This window comes from Cheilinus undulatus, linkage group 12, assembly GCF_018320785.1.
Source record: "Cheilinus undulatus linkage group 12, ASM1832078v1, whole genome shotgun sequence".
In the NCBI taxonomy this organism is placed as follows: Eukaryota; Metazoa; Chordata; class Actinopteri; order Labriformes; family Labridae; genus Cheilinus; species Cheilinus undulatus.
In genome coordinates, this window is record NC_054876.1 from 12,606,391 (window position 1) to 12,626,159 (window position 19,769).

The 19,769-nt window shown below is 39.7% G+C and overlaps 1 protein-coding gene across 1 annotated transcript in view; it reads left to right on the plus strand.

The window, feature by feature from the left end:
- The first annotated feature begins 13,712 nt into the window (after positions 1 to 13,712).
- gabrb4 (gamma-aminobutyric acid type A receptor subunit beta4) overlaps positions 13,713 to 19,769 on the plus strand; it is a 39,973-nt gene continuing 33,916 nt past the window's right edge. Inside the window, exons 1-2 of the mRNA XM_041801574.1 lie at positions 13,713 to 13,775; positions 17,859 to 18,079. Coding sequence (XP_041657508.1) covers positions 13,728 to 13,775; positions 17,859 to 18,079 — 269 coding nt within the window. The 5' untranslated portion in view covers positions 13,713 to 13,727. The remainder of the gene's footprint in view (positions 13,776 to 17,858; positions 18,080 to 19,769) is intronic.

Here is a 19,769-nt window from a genome sequence, read left to right on the forward strand (position 1 = left end):
TTTAGCTGTTTTCTCTGCTGCTGTGTTGACAGTCACACCAAGTGAACTTTAAAAACCCTGTCCAGTCTTGGCCAACAGAGAAGTATGATCCCAGCTACTCCTCATATGCTGTTATCGCCACAGTCTCCAAGACTGTGCGCGAGTTCACAGGTCATTCGGGAGGCGGGTCAAAGAGTGTCAATCATGGCTATGACAGGAGCACTCTGTGTGATGCTAACGGCCTTTTACTTGGCAAATACATACAGTTTCACTACATGTACACATAAAGAAACAGAAATAGTGAAAATATGTACACATGATAAAAATACTGTGGACTCACTGGTAAATGATGATGAAAGTACTACATGTAGTCTAACCCAAACACCAACTGTGGTTAAAAATGAAGCCAACATAACGCACTTCTCTAGAGTGTCCATTAGAAGTTGGCTCAAAAATCCAGGGATCCCAATTAGGCCTCATGCTGAAATATCCATTTCTATCATAGAAATAAACATGTTAACAGACTAATTCAAACTGACTGTTTTGAATGTTCAGACTGTTAGAAACTCTGCAGGTTGTGATTATTTTTTTAGCTTATAATTTTTGATCACATGAAGAGTTCTGCATAATTATGCATAATTAAGGGCATGGCTGATATGGCTGTCAGGCAAGCATGCAATAGCTAACTAAATTGTAGTACCGTCCTTAAACTGCCTGCCCTTTCAGTGTTCCCTTCATCATTTGAAATACACGACATATACAACTAGAAAAGCACTCAGAGAGAGAAGACCTCCGCCATTAGCCCTATCTCCTAATAGTAAAGAATCCTTTTAAAAATTCCTGGATCCAGACGGTGATCCGGATCAGTCCCAAAATCTAATCAGTTCTTCCTTATGCCATTTCTGACATTTCCTGAAAATTTCATCAAAATCCATCCATAAGTTTTTGAGTTGTATTGCTAAAAAAACTAACAAACAAACCCTGCCGATCACATAACCTCCTTGGCGGAGGTAACAAACTGCATTAGCTAGATGAGCATTTTTCATTAACCAAGATATTCCCACAACTCAACCTCTCTTCCTGCTTCCTATTTAACCTAAAATTAGCCAGAGTCTGCAAATCCAACATGGCTTCCGCCAGTGTTGGGCCTTCACAGCACCTAAAGCAGTGAGTGAGGTCCCTGACTATGTATTATACAGTCCATGGTAATACCTCAGAGCCTTTTAAGCCAATGTTTCTTGTCCTCTATTATTGATGCTCTGGTGCATTATTACCACAAACCCTTTGCTCATGGAGGATGTGCAGTCTGGTCTCCACACTTGCAGAACACAGAATCATTAATTTCCCGTGCTACAAGTGGTCAAACACCCTGCTGAGCAGCTTTTATTCTGTAAAATTTCTTATGATTCTCTCACATCCTCTGAGCAGTGTGGCTGTGCCAAGTTTAGGGGTTCAGTCTTGAGCTTGAACATTTTAGGTCAGTGCACGTTTCTTTCTTTCTTTCTGTATTTCAATGAGCCACATCAAACCCAGGCAGTCTGTCACAAGCTGTACTTGATTTACCATCAGTAACATTAGTTTGTGCTGTGCAAAGGTCCTCATCATCTCTGAAGGGCCTCAACTTTTGCAAAGTTTTTGTTACAACCCAAATCCCCCAAAAGCTGGGGCACTGTGTAAAATGTAAATAAACAGAAAATAAAATGATTTGCAAAGCTCATAACCCCATATTTTATCCACAGTAGAACATAAAGAACATATCAGATATGGGAACTAAGACATTTTACCATTTCATGAAAAATAGAAGCTAATTTTGAATTTGATGGCAGAAACACATTTGGAAAAAGAAGGGACAGGGCAACAAAAGGCTGGAAATGTAGTGACACTGATGAAAATCAGCCAGAGGAGCATTTTGCAACTAATTAGGTTAATTTGCAACAGGTCAGTAACATGGCTGGGTATAAAAGGAGCATTATAGAGATATAAAGTCTCTTAGAAGTAAAGATGAGCAGCGGGTCACCAATGTGTTAAAATCTGTGTCTGTTAAGTCAAAATTTATTAATCCCTACACTCTGTTGTTGAACATGCTACACACACATAGGCTGCCTTGCATGCAAATATACATGCGCAAACAGGATCCCCATGGACATGCACTAATGGAGAGATGTCAGAGTGGTGGCTTTGCTGCTCTCATTGAAGAGCTGGCGTGAGCTGTTGGGGATTCAGTGCCTTGCTCAAGGGTACTGCGACAGTGGCACCTCTACAGCTACCAGGCCAAAGTCCAGATATGGTCCAACTGGGACCATTTGAACCGGCCACCCTCCGATTACCAGCCCAAGTCCTTCCAGACAGAGCTACAGCCGCCCACCATCTACAGTTCATGATATCATAAAAAGATTCAGAAAATCTGAAAAATCTGTGTCCAAGGGTCAAGGTCGGTATTAGCTGCTCATGATCATTGGACCCTACATTAAAAACAGGCCTGATTCTGTACTGGAAATCATTGCCTGGGCTCAGGAAACCTTCAAGAAATCCTTTTCTGTCAACACAAATGCAAGTTAAAGCTGTATAAAGCAAGAAGAAGCCACATATGAACATCGAGAAACATCACCATCTTCTCTGGGCCAAAGCTCTTTAAAAATGGACTGAGGAAGAATGGAAAACTGTTCTGTTGTCATATGACCCAAAATTTCAGATTTGAGGAAACCATGGACTCCTGTGGACTACAGAGGGGAGGGACCATCCAGCTTGTTATCAGCGCACAGTCCAAAAGCCTGCATCTATGATGGTCAGGGGTTGCATTAGTGTCTATGGCGTGTGCCGCATACACATCTGGAAAGGCACTATCAATGCTGAAAAGTATATAGAGGTTTAAGAGCAGCATGTGCTGCCATGCAGGCGTCTCTGGCAGAGAAGGCCATGCATATTTCAGCAAGACAATGCTGAACCACATACAGCATCCATCACAACAGCATGGCTTCACAGTAGAAGAGTCCAGATGCTGTACTAGCCTGCCTAGGCTAGCAAGGCAAGCAAGACCCAAGACTGTTGAGCAACTAGAGTCCTACACCAGACAAGAATGGGACAACATTCCCCTCCCTGGCCATGTTTCTATGTTCTAAGATGTGTTGCTGTAATTGAATTCAAAATGAGCAAATATTTTTATGCAGTGATAAAATGTATCAGTTTTAACATCTGACATGTTGTTTATTTTCTGTTGTGTTTGCTTATTCTGCTTAGGGGCCCCATGCTAAGTGTTCAGGGCCAAAGTGGTTTGTTTTAAGACAAAAAGCATTCTGACTCCCTCTCTGCTTTGGAATAAAACCCGAACAAAAAGATGTCTGCAGTTAGCATTTGGTTCATGAATTATTTTTAACCCATTTCCAAGTATTGTGAAGGAAAAATATCAGAGATGTTGGTTGACAGTGAATGGAGGCATGCTTATTTAAAGATGCAAAGGGTTTTTTTAGGCAATGTTTTTCTCCAAACTTGTGAAGTGCAAGTGGTTGTGGTTTTATTTTGAGAAAGCTGTGGTGACAAAGTGAGTGCGCCTGTTTGACTAAAGCAGGGTCAAAATATGCAGTGAGAGAGAGAGAGATTTGGTGCTTTCTGTTTTCATCTAGCGAGTGAATGTACTTTGACATCTCTGGGGAAAACTGTTACTGGTTGCCTTCACAAAGTGCGCTGGAAAATGGCCCTACTTTTTTGTAGAAAGAGATGGGTCAGGGAATATGACAAAGCTGCAGGGCATTTAGTGTAGCAAGGGGGAGGGAAACAGGATTACAGGATGTAAGGGAGAGGATAGATGGGCCGTTTCAGCCAAGTGGTTCACTGGTTAATATTTTAGCACCTTCAGTATTTGAAGAGAAACGTCATAATTAACCAGAATCATGCAAGGGGGAATCATCTTTGAGCCATTTCTATAAAAAATTCAGGTTACATCTTAACAGCGGGTGTATTTGAGTATTTATGTTTTACTCCATCATATTTTTATAACTGTGTTTGTCTCTGGACAGTGTGAGTGCTTCCCACTCCAGTTTGTGTTGAGCTGAGGCAGGTTTAGCTCAAACAGACACACAGAAACTCTGACTGTCTCTTACAGTAACTGTGTGATGTCAGAGACGAGTGCAGACACGACTGTATCCCTGCAGGCTTCAAAGGAGTTTCTCCTGACCCTAATACCTCCTGATAGTAAGAACAGGAGAGTACAAAGTTGTGTGCTAAGCAGATCCCTCAAATAAAGGCCACATTATGATAATACTGTCATAAATCAGATTTGTATCGAAGCTTTGACCAGATTTCCCAACGAGATCACAAATCAATCCATATATTATCAGCTGATTCTGATATGCCTAGACTGCTGCAGCTTTCTTGTTCAGTCCCTGAATACTGAGATCACTGTTGTTGCATTGCACTCTTCCTAAAACACTATGAGATCTTGGACATGATGGCTGAGTGGTTGGTGCGATGGACTGTATATCCATTGTGCTGTGCATGCATGGGTTTGAATCCCTTTCTTTGATTGGATATACCGACACAGACGACATTCACCAGGACTGTCCTGTACCTGAGCAAATAAAATAATGCTTGTAACACCATTTATACAATGATTTCTCTTTCAAAACAACCATTTGTGCCCATTTAGTCTGTAAAGCATGTACAAGGTCTGGCACTGATGTTGGACAAGACGGCCTGGCTCACAATCTCTGTTCCAGTTCATCCCAAAGGTGCTCAATGGGGTCAGGGCTCTTAGTGGGCCAGTCAAGTTCTTCCACACCAAACTCATCAAACCCTGTCTTTATAGCCCTTCCTTTGTGCACTGGGGGCACAGTCATATTGGAATAGAAAAGGGCCTTCCCAAACTGTTGCCACAAGTTGGATTCATAGCATTGTCTTGTATGCTGAAGCATTAAGTTTGCCCTTCGCTGGAGATAAGGGGCCTAGCCCACCCCTGAAAAACAGCCCCATACCATCATCCCTCCTCCACCAAGCCTTACGCTTGGTACAATGCAGTCAGGCAGGGAAGGTTTCCTGGCATCCGTCAAACCCAGACTCACCCATCTGACTGCCGAACAGAGACGTGCGATTCCTGACTCCACAGAACACGTTTCCACTGCTCCACAGACCGCTGTCTGTGTGCTTACACCACTGCATCTGATGCCTGGCATTGACTTGGTGATGTGAGGCTTGCATGCAGCTGCTCAATCATGAAAACCCATTCCATAAAGCTTCTGCCACACAGTTTTTGTGCTTACATTAATGCCAGTGGAAGTTCAGAACTCTTTAGCTCTGGAATCAGCAGAGCATTGATGGCTTTTACGCTCCATTCGCCTTGGTCTTCCTTGGTCCTCCGTCATGGCTGAGTTGCTGTTGTTCCTAAACGCTTCCACTTTCTATTAGTATCACTCATAGTTAACTGTGGGATATTCAGGAGAGATAAATATTCAGAATATTTTTCAGAAAAAATAAAACATTTTGTATCACAAATTATTGCAAATGGAGACTGCATGGCTAGGTGCTTGACTTTACACACCTGAGGTAAACACCTAAATTCAATAAATAACAGGTGTGGCCGAATACTTTTGTCCATGTAGTGTATTTTCTTTATCACCAGGAACGGACAACTGGTGACAACTGCTGCCTGCTTCCTTTTATATTATGGCCCACAGCTCAAATTCAAACATCAAGAAATAGTAAGCTCACTGAAAACAACATAAAACCTGCCATACAGTATATGTGCTGTCAATAAAACACCATGAATAAAGCTCTAAGTACATTAAAGCATGAAAATTACACATACTTTTGTAATTGTTTTTGATTACTTGTACATGGTTTTTCCCCTGCAATAAATTAGATAAAATTGGAGGTGATTGTTTCTGGACAACTCTTTGATACACATTATTTATCAAGAAAATACATTTCTGTGAAAATACTTAAAACATTTAGAAATACTTTGTTCACAGCACTGAGAAAATAGCATGAATTGACTTGAATCAAGTGTTTAGCTTGTCAAATTATTCATAACTATGGCATTTGATTGAAAAAATCTAAATATTGGTGAGATGGATTCTGATGAAAGTACAGTTTTCCTGTTTTTAAATTAAACTCAGTTCTTACCTGACAACCCAGGAAGACGGTTTAAAATATCCATTGCATGGGATATGCAGAGCAACAACAATGAATATGATAATTTAAAGATTGTCCTGATTGTCAAAAATCCCTCTCAACATAGCCTATAATGCCACCATTAATGGGAACAATATGCAAAGAATCAGAAAAGGTTTTAAGTAATTATAAATGTTCAGGACTGTTCGAACAAGTTGGTTCTTTAGCAGTGACCATAGACTATAAAACATGGACAAAGTCTCATTAACATCAGCTGCTGGTTTCTGGTGTATGATGATGGTTGCGTTTTTGAAAATGCTGACTCAAGCGAACTTTCCATCAGCTTAGTTACAGGAAATGTGGTGTTCATCATGCATCAGTCAGCTCTGCCATTACATTGACCATGCCCAACTCTGATCCAAAAAAAACACACAAAAATCAAAGCAGTTGAGTTATTAAGTAATCATATAGTTTGTACCAGTACAGAAATAAGCTATAGGGATTGAAACTAACGTTTAGCCCAGGCTGGAAACATGTTCATTATTGATGTAAGAATGGGCATTTTAACATGAGTTGTAACGTAAATGTCTCTGCCTTAGCAGCCAATCTCAAGTGGACACTTGAGGAACTGCAGTTCAACAGCATGTTCCACCCAACCCTCCAGTGGCGTAAAACACATGTGACCATAAAATTATATTTTCAGGCTGTAACACAAAAGCTGTTTACTGTTCAGAAGGATTGCTGCATCGGCATGTTTGACGTTAGTGTGGTTCATTCATCGCATTTCCTCCCCTCTCAGGTTGTGAGAGAAAAGAGTTTGAAGTATCACTCATGAATGAGGCACATCGGGCATTGTTTCGGTGCAGACACAGACTCCACAGACCTCGTGGTCTGGAGTTGGATCAGATGCTGGCAGTGAGCCCTGCAGGAGGGCGTCTGAGCCCGCCCGAGCGTGCAAACAAACACGTGTCAAAGCACCTCATTCCTGGAAGGTCTTGGCCTTTCGGTCGCTGCGGGTCAGTGAGTCTTTGGCCCTGAATTGCATGAGGTACTCAGATCCCATTACACTTTCATGCAAGTCTTATTTGAATGTGTTGTAGGATACACTGAGATGTTCTCCTGCAATAAACAATGAAAGTAAGTATGGCTGTCAGCTTTAATGCATGAATTGTGATCTGATTAAGGTCCATAATTAGCTCATTATATTTTTTTAACTACATTAACCCCCTTTCAGTATACTTTAGTTAAACCACTTCAGCATCTCCCTGCAGCCACGGTGATGTAAAATAAACCCATCACTGCTCCTTAATATCTCATTTCCATTTAAAAACTCACAGACAGCTCAGTGGACAAGTCAAAAGTCATCTGTGCTTAAAAAGATTTCTCCTTTTTTTCCAGTGACAACTGGGATTGGATGGATGGATGAAAACTGTATAAAATCTAACAGAAAGAGTTTTAAATGCAAAACAGTGTAATTTCAAAATGCTACTAAAGGGGAGATTAACTGTGATTAACTACAGAAAATCTGAGATCAGTCACAAATAAAACGTTTAGTTGTTTTACAGCCCTAAAAGTAAGTGGGCACTGCATTGGATGAAGTCACCCCCTTTTTGTTATCCTGTCATGTAAACAGCAGAAATTTAAGCAAAAATGTTGAACCCTCAACATGAGGAACTTTTGCTAATTTTGGCGTCCCAGTGGACAAAGGGAATCTCCGATCTCTGCGCTGATCTTATCCTGATTTCAGGAAAAAAAACTCCTGTTTTCAGTCAAATGTTTAACTTTCAATTAGTTTTTAATGTGGGCAGCGTTAACAAATGCTGCAGTTCAAAGCAATCATATAGGAATAAAATAAAATAATACAGCATAAATAAATAAAATAAGTGCCATCCTGATGGTCATTTTTGCTTTTATAATTTAAAAGAGTCATCAGTATTAATTTCAGTTTCTCCCAAAACAAGTTAAAACTCCTCACAGGAGCTTTTAATTACAGCAACTTTAAACATTTTGGCATCCACCAGTATGTTTACTTGAACAGTTCAGTCAAGCTACAGTTAAATCTGTTAGGATATGTACCTGGGATACTGTCTCTGTTGCCACATACAAGCACCAGAGCAAAAATTGATATGTTATGATTGGGAGGGTGTGTCTTTTCTAAGCCAGCTCCTACTGAACTTTCTTCACGTTGGACATGCTATTAAGTTAACAAGCAGCTCACCTGCTGTATGTCACACAGTGAAAACCTGAACAACTTTACATCTCTGTAAACTTTGTACTGTGAATGCTATGGTTCCCATTGATGTGATTAGACTCAGAGGGGTCTGGCAGCCCCTCTCGCAGACCGTTCATGTGGACTGTTCAAAGGGTTAGGATACCAGGGGCTGCATGGTGGGGTTAGCGAGAAGGTCCCTGGTTCACTTCCCAGTCAGGGCCTTGTTCCCGGTCAGTTTGCATGTTCTCCCCATGCATGCTTGGGGTCTCTCTGGGTACTCTGGCTCCCTCCCACCACCAAAAACATGCTCATTAGGTCAACTGGTGACTCTTCATTAGCCGTAGGTGTGAATGTGACCGTGCCTGCTTGTCTGTCTCTATATGTCAGCCCTGTGATTGACTGGCAACCAGTCCAGGGTGTACCCCACCTCTCACCTAATAACAGCTGGGATAGGCTCCAGCCCCCCTGCAACCCCCAACGGGATAAGCGGTATAGAAAAGTGGATACCAAAGGTTAAAAGATAAAACACCTGACCTGCAAAAACGAATTACAAAATGTTTAATAAAGTGAAGTAAACCATCCTCCATGAAAACACTCTAATAGAGCAAATGTATGTTGTGTAGCTTTGTTAGCTGCGTAAGCTATGTAGCTAACTTAACTACCTAACTGACGTAGCTAAAGCTAAGCGCACAAAGCTGCTATGTAAGATAGATAAGTAACGTAGCTACCTTATCTTTGCAGCTACATTAGCTTTAGCAACATTTGCTAAATCTAAAGTAGTGTTAAATCCAACTTAGCTATGTTGGCTTATGTAGTAATGTTAATTATATAGCTAGCATTGTTATAGTTAGTTTCAGCTAAAGCTAATGAGGCTCAAGTGAGCCACCATTCATGTAACTACTTCTTAAGCGGGTTGATTCATAATTTATCACTGGATTACACCTCTGACCTTTTTCTGTTTTTTTTTTAATTAAATGTTGCTTAGTCTGTAATGTTTGCAGTGTGGTTGTTTCATGAATAGACATGCCAGACTTTATAAGAAGTAAGTTGAATTTTAAAAAGACTTTAAAACCTAATACTGGAGATATACTATACCGGCAAATTACGGCACTTATGTTTTGATATAGATTGCATCCCAGAACGGTCTGTGGGACGGACTGTCTAGGGTCAGGCTGGGAGCAGAATGCCTGGTCCTTTAAGAGAAAATTGATTTCTAACCAGATTATCTAGGCGTGTCTGACTTTTAGAGATTCAAATTAAAACCATTTTAGTTGGACTAATATGTTTTCATGCATTTTTACTCAGACTAACACAATAATGTAGCTTTTTCTGGCTGCATGTAAATGCACTGCATGTAGTTTGATGCTCTTGTTCATAGAACTAAGGACTATCACAAATATGTGAATAATATCATTTTTCACTGGGTTAAAATGTCTTTCATCCACAGTAGGCTCCAGGCTGTAAATAACTGAAGCTAGAGACACAATTTGTGAGCTTTTGTCTGTACTGTGAGGCTAAAGTGCAGACTGACAGCTTTATTTTTAGCCACATCCAATAAAGAAGAACAGTCATATGGCCTTTTCGTGCACCCAGAGTTTTATTTCAGGGTTGTGAAGGTATTTTGGACTGATAAGGGTTGTATTAGCAATTTTAATACGTTGTCAAAAAGCTTTACTGGCTCTGAACTGTGCAGGTCTGCAAACATCTCCCTGACTCCTGCTGTCTGCAGCTACTGTCAGGGTCTGTTTTCATTCTTTTTTGCATTTCAAAGTGTTTTATTTCCAGAGGTTTCAGAAGAAAGGGAGAATTGTAGATCTGTTCTGGTCAAAAAGAGACTATAAATGCACACAAGATTAAAAAAAGAAGAAGATTATGTTTAGTGAACACGTGCGGTGCATCCATCAGCTGAGTGTAGAACTGAATCACTCTGTCCTATATGAGTCACAGTGTCCCATCACTGTCTGTACCTTTGCATGGTGTTTTCACATAGTACAATGTGCACAGTGTGACACATTCAAACAAAGAAAATAAAAAAAGAAATTCTCACTGCAACTTGAAAGCCGAGTATGTAGAATTTTTCTCAATTTTCTAAATCTATTTTTAAAAGTCCACTCATACATCATGTTTTAATCATTACTTTACCTCAAGTGAACCATGACTTCCAGAATACGTGTCGTGTCATCCGAGGTCTCCATCCCCCACAAATTACCGTGTGACCCTACCTGACATCTTCAAGTCAAGTAGAGATGTGCCGCTCCTCTCCGCCCACCTCTGCTGCAAGCAACTGTCAAAGCATTCTGGTTTGCTTGCATCACACACCAGGAAGGCCACTTTTATCAGCTTTTCTCCCTCAATATGTGAAATTTATCCATGAATGAAAACAGTGGTTAATTGTTGAGTAAATACAACTCATGGAGTTCTGTTTATGTTGTTTAGTGTCCTGATTCTTCGTAAAGATGTGCTTGTGCAATGAGCAAATATTCATAATAAAATCCTAAAGATTATGTGCCTAAATGCCTATCAGTTAATCGGTGCTCGTTGGTTATTTTAGTTTCATAAATATTTCTCCAACTTTATAAGTGTCCCCTAAAGTGAACTCATGGCTGGATAGAATTCGCCACTAATGTGTGTGTGTTGGATTGGTAGCATTGTGCTAGCATCTTGGCTAACAGTTAATTAATTTGGGAGCTGAAGCATGTGTCCTGTTTTTTAACCCCTTTCAACCCTTTCTTTTTTTCTTTTCGGCCAAATTTTGCAACTGTTATTTGCCACTTTTGATCAGTCTTGCACAATTTCACCCATTTTTTGCCTCTTTTTACTGTTTTGCAAAATTTGAACCCCTTTCAATATTTCTTTTTCTGCCCATTTATATCACTTTAAATACATTTGTGCCACTTTAAAGCCATTTTTTGGTCATATATAAATCATTTCACCACCTTTTGAAGCTATTTTTGCCTCTGTTGAGCTATTAACCCCTTTTCACCATTCCCTTTACCAATTTTTGCCAATTTCAACCCTATTTAACTATCTGTGATGCCCATTTTTGCTGCTTTAAACCCACTTTGCCATTCATAGCCCTTGTTCATCATTTTTTTTTCTGCCTGTTTTTGCTTTTGTGACCCATTTTTGTGACGGTGTATTTATTGCCTCTGTTAACCCTTTTTTTGCCAGTTTAAACACATTTATGCCACTATTAAACCAAAAGTGCTACTAGTAAAAAATCCAATTGCACCACCTTTTATGCCCATAATCACCAATTTTATGCCCATAATCACCAATTTTATGCCCATATTCACCACTCCCTTCACCCATTTTTTATAAACAATTTGTTTTGCCCATTTTTGCCATTTTAAACCCATTTTGCTATTTATAACCTCTTTCAACCATTTTTTCTGCCTGTTTTTGCCACTTTCCACCTAGTTGTTTTTCTTGTGAACACATTTTTGCCATTTTAAACACATTTAATCGTCTTTTAACCCATTTCTGATGCTTTTGAAATCCAATTTTAACTTCAATTTTTGCTCTTTCAACCCATTTTGTGCCACTTTAAACACATTTATGCCATGTTTTACCCATTTTTTATACTTTTAAAATCCCATTTCACCCACCTTTCAGCCTGTCAACCCATTTTGCCACTTTAAACACATTTATGCCACTTTTAACCCAGTTCTGCTGCTTTTAAATTCCATCTTAAACACCTTCTCTGCCCATTCTTGCCACTGTTGGCAAGACTATATACTACATAATAAATATATATATTTTTAAATGGTTACTTTGATAAGAGTGGTTATTATTCAAGTTTAAATTGAATATGGTTATCACAGCTTAACTTTAACATGTACTATGATTTTGCAGACCTCCATGGGCCCCCAGTTTGGACGTTTTGTATCTCTATAACGTGGTGATATATGTGAGAAACTGTGTACCATAACACAGCTGTTATCATTAAGTTTATGGCGGGGTGTAGATGAGGTTTGTGCACTAAAAACTCAAATTGAAAGGGTTGAATGTCATGAATCAAGCTCATAGTTGCAGGTTTTGTTCCTCCTTCATGTGGCAAAACACGTGAGAAAGTGCCTACCATAGTGCAGCTGTTTTCCATGTTGTTTATGATCCATGTGCTAATGTAATTTTCACTATAATACCAGAGAACATCATTTGAATATACTGATTCAGCACTGCCACATGAAACGATCACTGAACCGATTCTGCTGTTTCTGTGTCAGCATTTATTTTTCATATTTCATGGCGTGATCGTTCTCACTGCTGCAGCGTGAGGCTGTTTGAAGATGATCTGAGGGGGGGGAGGGTTTGGAAGAGAAGAGAATAAAATTAGAATAAAAATGTAAAGAAAAAGAGAGAATTACTTGTTCTAAAACACGAGGAACCGTCTGTTCAGTCAAATCAAAATCCACCGCCTGGAGTATCGGCCTGTCAAGCGTTTTCTTTCACTTTCTTTATTTTTCTGCTCAAGCAAGAAGTGATGTTAAAAATTTTCAGTTTAATCTGCTTAGGATGAGCCCGCATAAATGAAACTTTTCTTTTAAATAAATCAAGTGAAATTTAACTTTGTTTCAGGGTAAATTAATGCAAAAAGAGCTGACAACAAGAGAATGTAGCTATCCTACATTTCCGTACGAACCGTGGAGGAAGCTCAGGGAATACCTCACTGTGTACGGTAATTAATCACAGAAATTTTTGAAAATATAGTGCAGGCAGATGATTCTGCACTTTTACTTGCCTTAAATTAGGATAATACGGTTCAGAAGCTTTCATATGTAGAAAAAATACAGCATACAGTCACAGCATGTGAGGACTTGTTCTCCTGGTTATACTGTGGGTGAATTCTGCGATGCTGTGGATGGATAATCCTTGTAAACCTAAAGTTGTGTTTGAATATTGAAGTGCTTTAAGTGTTGACTGTACATGTAAGGGAGTGTATGTGCAGAGCTGTTCACATGTCTGCAGCATGTACTATAATCATGTAAATGAGGCACAGTTTGCTCTTCCTGTTCCTTTACATGAACGCCTCGCCTACAAATTAGTTTGGATGAGTGCATTTTCACAGCAACGTTGTGTAAGCTTCTGAGAGGAACAGGATCATTACTTACTGTTTCATATACACTCCCTCTAAACAGGAAGAACAGATAGAAACCAGACTGGTATGATCATAGTAGCCTGTGCATTAGAGCTGTAGTTTGTTGTTGATTTTCCCACAATGTAGTTAAAAATATGCAGGAAATGCACATCTTGATATGCTTCGGTCTGTGGAAGTATAAGCTGATTTTGGGGTATAAAATAAAATGTTGCAACCAAAATTAATGACTAAATTTATGTCTGAATTTGAAAACATACAACTTACATGTGTGGTCTAAGAACTGAGATGGTAAACATTTTTTCTGTTCTTCTCTCAGGTGCTCCAGTCATCGTAGGAATGAGCATCAACATAGCAAGCATCGACTCCATCTCAGAAGTAAACATGGTAAGTTTCAAACATTTCTGGTTCTCTCTGAAATCAGTTCTACACGCCGTACTCATACGATGGCCATGTTCCTGTGATACCATGATGAGGCTGGGATCTCAAATGTTATGATGGCTCTGAGAGCTCCGGCTTTAGTAACGCCGGTGCTGGAGCAAACAGACAGAACGCCACCACGCCACCACTCCACAGCCTGCTTCTGGGGACTTTGGAGGGGGAAAAAATCCTCCACCTCAAAAGATTGCTCTGAGGCAGCAGTGCTGTGGGACTCTGTCACTTTCTGGCAAGTCACTGTCTTTCCGCTTCATCTGGAAAACCCTTTAAAAAAAAAAAAAAAAAATGTCTTTTTCCCCTCCCTTCTCAGTACCAAGCTGCTCACTTTCTGTGCATTTTTTGAAATCTTGAAGTGGGTGCAGTTAGCTTTGAGCTGGATGTTCACTTATACTTAAACATCCACACTAAAAATGTATAAAAACAGAGATAATGAATGATTAACAGATTGACATAGGTGTGCCTAGGGTACTGTAAGTGGTGCTACACTAGATATGTATTTTTGCAGTACATGTAAACACTAGTGCTCTCACCTTCACCATCAGGGATAAGCCTCAGTCAAGTTCCTGTCCTTTTATTGTTGGATTCTGGAAAATAATTTGTTGATATCTTAGAGGAAACCGTTGGTTATAATTAAAGTTATTGGTCCATTTTGCTATTTTCACACAGACTTCAATGGCACTGCTCTAACTCTCCATCCTGAGTGTGACAACACTAAGAAATGGCCACTATGTGAAAATTCACAGTTTTCACAAGGTGGCCATTTTTTTCTAAAGCCATGCCTGAGGTGTTTTAAAATGTCTTACTGCTCCATCCAAGTTAACTGCATGCCTTTCTCCTTTATCAACAACTAAAGTTCAGAATATTCCAACATAAAAAACAAATTTGACAACTTGTTCACCACATTTGAGTAAACCTCCCTGATTTCTTGTCCATTTCACACATCTCCTTAAAGAACCTTGGAATTTAAAAGGTGTTTTGTAGAAATGTTTTTGTCTTGTTCGGTTGATATTTGTCATAATCCATTTTCGATTCTGTAAGGCAGCACCATGTTTTGTGTTCACACAGACCTGAGAGCGGCCAGGAATGCAGGCTTAGTTGTGAAAAAGGCAATATGGCGGCTGTCTGAGTGATGACGTCATTCTGTCTCTTTGACTCAGCGTGACACCGAGTCATTCAGAGAGCAGCTCACATGGAGGAGAGCTTCTCATTTCTTTCTTTATTGCTTTTGTTTTGAAATGATCAAAGTCCACCTCCTTTAAACCAACAGTTTTTGATTTAGATGTATTGATGCTTTGCTTAAGATACTCATTTGATAATCAGTTCAGAGTGGAATTATAGAACACTATTGCTTCATGAGAAGGTAAATGTAAAGAGATATTATGTGAATTTTAAATGAACTGAAGATTTTAAATATGTTTTTATTGATTAGAATAAGTGCCTGCTTTCCCCTCCTAATGAAGTCAAAGTTTCTGTTTTTATCAGTTTAGTTTAGAGAGTTTTTCCTTGATCTAAATTTGTAATAGCTTTTGCATTATATCAGATATGAATGAAATGATTCAGTGATTTGTCTATCAGTGGTAGGTCTGAGCAACCAGAAAGAGCTCTGTTATTTCTTCCCGAGTGACACTTAAAAGACAACACTGTATGATTAATTAGAAAAACAAGATGTTAATATGTATCGCACTAAAACACACAAGTGAACCTGCTGTGTAAACTGTAAAAATGAGACGATGAATCACTGTTTAACTCTTTCAGATAGATTGGTAACTACAATGAGCAGTTATTTTAAATGTCTTTCAAAGACTAAAGGTTTGATTATTGATGGATTGGTTTCAACCACTTCAGTCTATGTTAGTAAGTCACCCTATACACTGGCGTCCACGGACCAGACTGATCAGAATCATTCTACCACATTACACGGACAAAAGTATTCAGCCGCCTGACCATTACACCAACCGGTAGTGTAATAGCATTGAAATACATGTACTTTAACATAGAGTGCAGCCTCCACTCTTCTTGGAAGGCTTTCCACAACATTTTGGAGTGTTTCTGTGGGAATTTGTGCCCATTCAATCTGTAGAGAATTTATGAGGTCAGGCACTGATGTTGGACAAGAAGAACACAACCTCCGTTCCAGTTCATCCCTAAAGGCTGGTTCAGACTACACCACTTCAGACAGATTTCAGCCCGACTGTAACGTCTTCAACCTTGCAAAGCAGATGGATTTGCCTGTTTTCATTTTTCTCACTGGCAAATCTGTCGTGCAAAGCTCCCATCTGAACAGTTTGGCCCTGGTTAGAAAGTGACAGGAGCAATCAGGGTCAAGGGACAGTACTTTGGGGTGCGATTGAGTCGTGACGTAAGCAAGCAGTGACAAGAGGCCAGTGCAATTATGGTGGAAGAGATTAGCATGGATGCTGCTAAAGCGTCAGTCTGTCCGAACTTGACGGCATTTCTTTGTTAAAAGAAGAACAAAGAACAGCATTGAGTTGTTTTTTTCTAAGGTTGTGTACTGACATGTCTACAGTTGCCATGGTTCTTGTTATGCAGTTCTTTATGGAATTTATACCTCTGTAGTGGCGCACCTCTGCATCGGCGATGACGTCACATGTTTTGTTGCGCTGATTGGCCCATAAAGATGTGACAGACAGAACGTTTATCCAGTCACCCTCCAAGGTTTTTTTTTCAAAGGATCTGCCCTTTCCCAAACACTGTATATGGAAGGTTTCCCAGAGGGATGTGATTCACACATCCATCTGGCGTCTCAGGTTACAACATCGCAGCTCATTGCCAAAACTGGGGGGTGGGACATTCTTCCAAGCAGGGAAGGCCAACCGAACCTGGGGGCGCTGCTGTCTCCCCATATGACATCATGAGGGGAAAACCTGAGTAAGGCTTGTCTCAGCACACATTTTCTGAACGGTGGAGAAAGAGAGACATGGACGGAATGGATTTTTCTGATTCTTGGAGAGATTGTGGACAGGCCAGAGGCACATATTTTAGTTGGAAAAACCTGAAAAGGGGTATTTTGCATAGTATGTGACCTTTAAATCCTCGCTAGGAAGATGGTGTAGTTTTATAAATGTTTGCTACCATTTTTGTGAGGCGTAAAAGCACGCAACATCCAGATGGCAATGTTACCCTTGGCTTTCGTAGGTATTCTGTTAGAGATAGCCTGACCTGGAATCAAAATATCAAAAATATTTAATGATTTAACATTGGGGAGGCTCCAACACGATTGGGGACTGTAAAATAATCACATTGACACCACACCTGAGGAAAACATGGACAAATATTTATTTTCAAGAAGACTTAAAATAGGCAACACACTCTATCATGAGGGGGTGGCAAATTGGACGCAAAATCAAGTGAAAACTTCTGTGTAACCAGTTAAACATCAACAATATTATGAAGTCTTTCAATTTGTCCTTTTCCTATTCTTGTCTTCTTTACTCCATCAGTTGTTGGTCATGCTATAATGTCACCTCTAGACTCATTCATGTAATCTTACCTGCACTAAAAGTGTAATTGCATGGTCATCTACAGTATTCTCACCAGTGGAGCAATGATGCATTAGCTGTCAGACATTATATCTCTATTAAGCACTTTTCCGCTAGGATACAGAATTATAAAGAAGTACTAACACAGCTGTATTTATTGGTTTGCTGCCCATGTTCTCCTCCACAAATGCTGAGCAGTGAAGTTTCCTGATAGTATTGAAAAAAAGCTAAACAATTTTCATGATGATCATAGCAGAAGCATTTCTTTTATTGCTTTTTTATCAAAGTTGCTTATTCCTCCTTTTCCTTGTTTTCAAATTGCATTATGGTAAAGCTCTGAATAGAGAGAGTTTTAATTTTTTCACATTTTCTTCTGCTTATTTATGGCTCTTGAAAATTGTTTGTGTTCATGTGATTCTCAGAAAGACGCACTATACACAGAAAACTGTGAATTAAAATCTTACGAGAGTTCGTATTACACGTAAACCCAATGATTTCCCTCTGTGACTTTATCTCTGTTCTCCTCCTGCAGGACTACACCATCACAATGTATTTCCAACAGAGTTGGCGAGATAAGCGTTTGGCATATGGCGAGCTGAACCTAAACCTGACTCTGGACAACCGTGTAGCAGACCAGCTGTGGCTCCCTGACACCTACTTCCTTAATGACAAGAAGTCCTTTCTTCACGGTGTAACAGTAAAAAACAGAATGATCCGCCTGCACCCTGATGGCACCGTGTTATACGGGCTGAGGTAAGAGTGCTGCAAACGCTGCATTATTTCAAATATAAACAGATATGTCTTACTATGTGAATTGATTTTACGCACTATATGGTTCCTCTGGAGGTTTACATCAGCATTTCTTCTTTTTAATATGTGACTGATCAATACTGTATAATTTTGCTGTTTTCTCTCCTGTTTGGTGTCATCTTCATTTCAGCATTAATCCACAGAGCAAGAAAGTGAACTTCTCATACCGTTAGCAGTTTTCAGAAAAGATCAACAAATGAAAGGGACGCAGTGTCAAACTCAGTGCTGCTCTTACAGCTGTTTCAGAAACATGATCAGCTTTGATGGTCAGGATACATTCACACCTGAGCAGTTTGGTCCATTTGAAATGAAATCTTGTGCAAAGTTGAGAATGTGCAAACGAACTCTGGCAGAGACCAAAGATCTTAATTCTGCAGCCAAAAAATGAGGCATATTAAGTGTAGCCTGTACACTGGATTTTACAGTCCCTCTAAGCTTGGTAACAGTTTTGGGAGTAATTTGGTAGACCTGTAGAAGAAACACAGGAATGGTTTACAGCTACATTGTGATCAACCTGTTGTAGGGGTGGTTTGAGCCCAAAATGCCAAGGCCAAATATTCTAGGACCTGATATGGGGGTAAACAAACAAAACACTGCACTGTGGGTTTACTTTGGCAGGTTATTTAAGGAAAACAGCTACACTCAGAATTATAGCATCTGTAAATAATGTCGAGTATGTTAGCAGGGTGTGGCTAACATTAGCATTGCCAAACAGACTGAGCTACTGTCTGATGATTGCATTGGAGTAGCTATCCTGTTTTTAAAATATTTAGTCTCGAACAAATGATTAATTTTGGGTTGCACAGATAATTCAAGCAGGCCTGCCCACAGATTTGGCTCGACCCCTGACAAATCCAGACACTGGGCCTTCCCCATTTGTGAGTTATTGATGAAATCAATGTATGTGTGTTGGATCAGCAGCATTGGTGCTGATTGGAGCGTCCTGGTTAACAGGTTCTTCATTTTAGAGCCAGATTATCTATTATTTGTTTCAGATGTTGAAATCATTATTTTTGCTACTTTTTAACCCCTTTAAACCACTTTTTTTGTGGTGTGTCCTGTGTGCAGGCGCAATTTTTACCTCTTTTTGCCACATTTTAACCCCTTTTCAGCATATTTTAGCCACTGTAAATATACATTTTAGCCTTTTTTTTTTTTTTTTTTTTTTTTTTAGATTTATTTTTGGCCTTTTTGCCTTTATTGGATAGGACAGTGGATAGAGTCGGAAACAGGGAAGAGGAAATAGAGGAAATAGTGCCAGATTTGAACCCGGGTCACCTGCGTATATGGCGCGCGCCTTAACCACTCAAGTGCCGGCGCTCCACATTTTTGCCACTTTTAACTCAATTTTGAAACTTTTAAAACACATCTTTTCCACCCATCTCTGCCACATTTAGCCATTTTTGCAACTTTCAAACCCTTTTCACCACTTTTTCTGCCTGTTTTTGCCATTTTCCACCTATTGTTGCCTCTGTTGGCCAATAAATATTAATCCATTTTCACCAGTTCCTTCATATTTGCCAATTTTAACTGTATATCACTATTTGTTATGCCCATTTTTGCCTTTAGTAACCCCTTTTCCCCACTTTTTCTGCCGGTTTTACCATTTGACATTGTGACTTTCCACTTATTT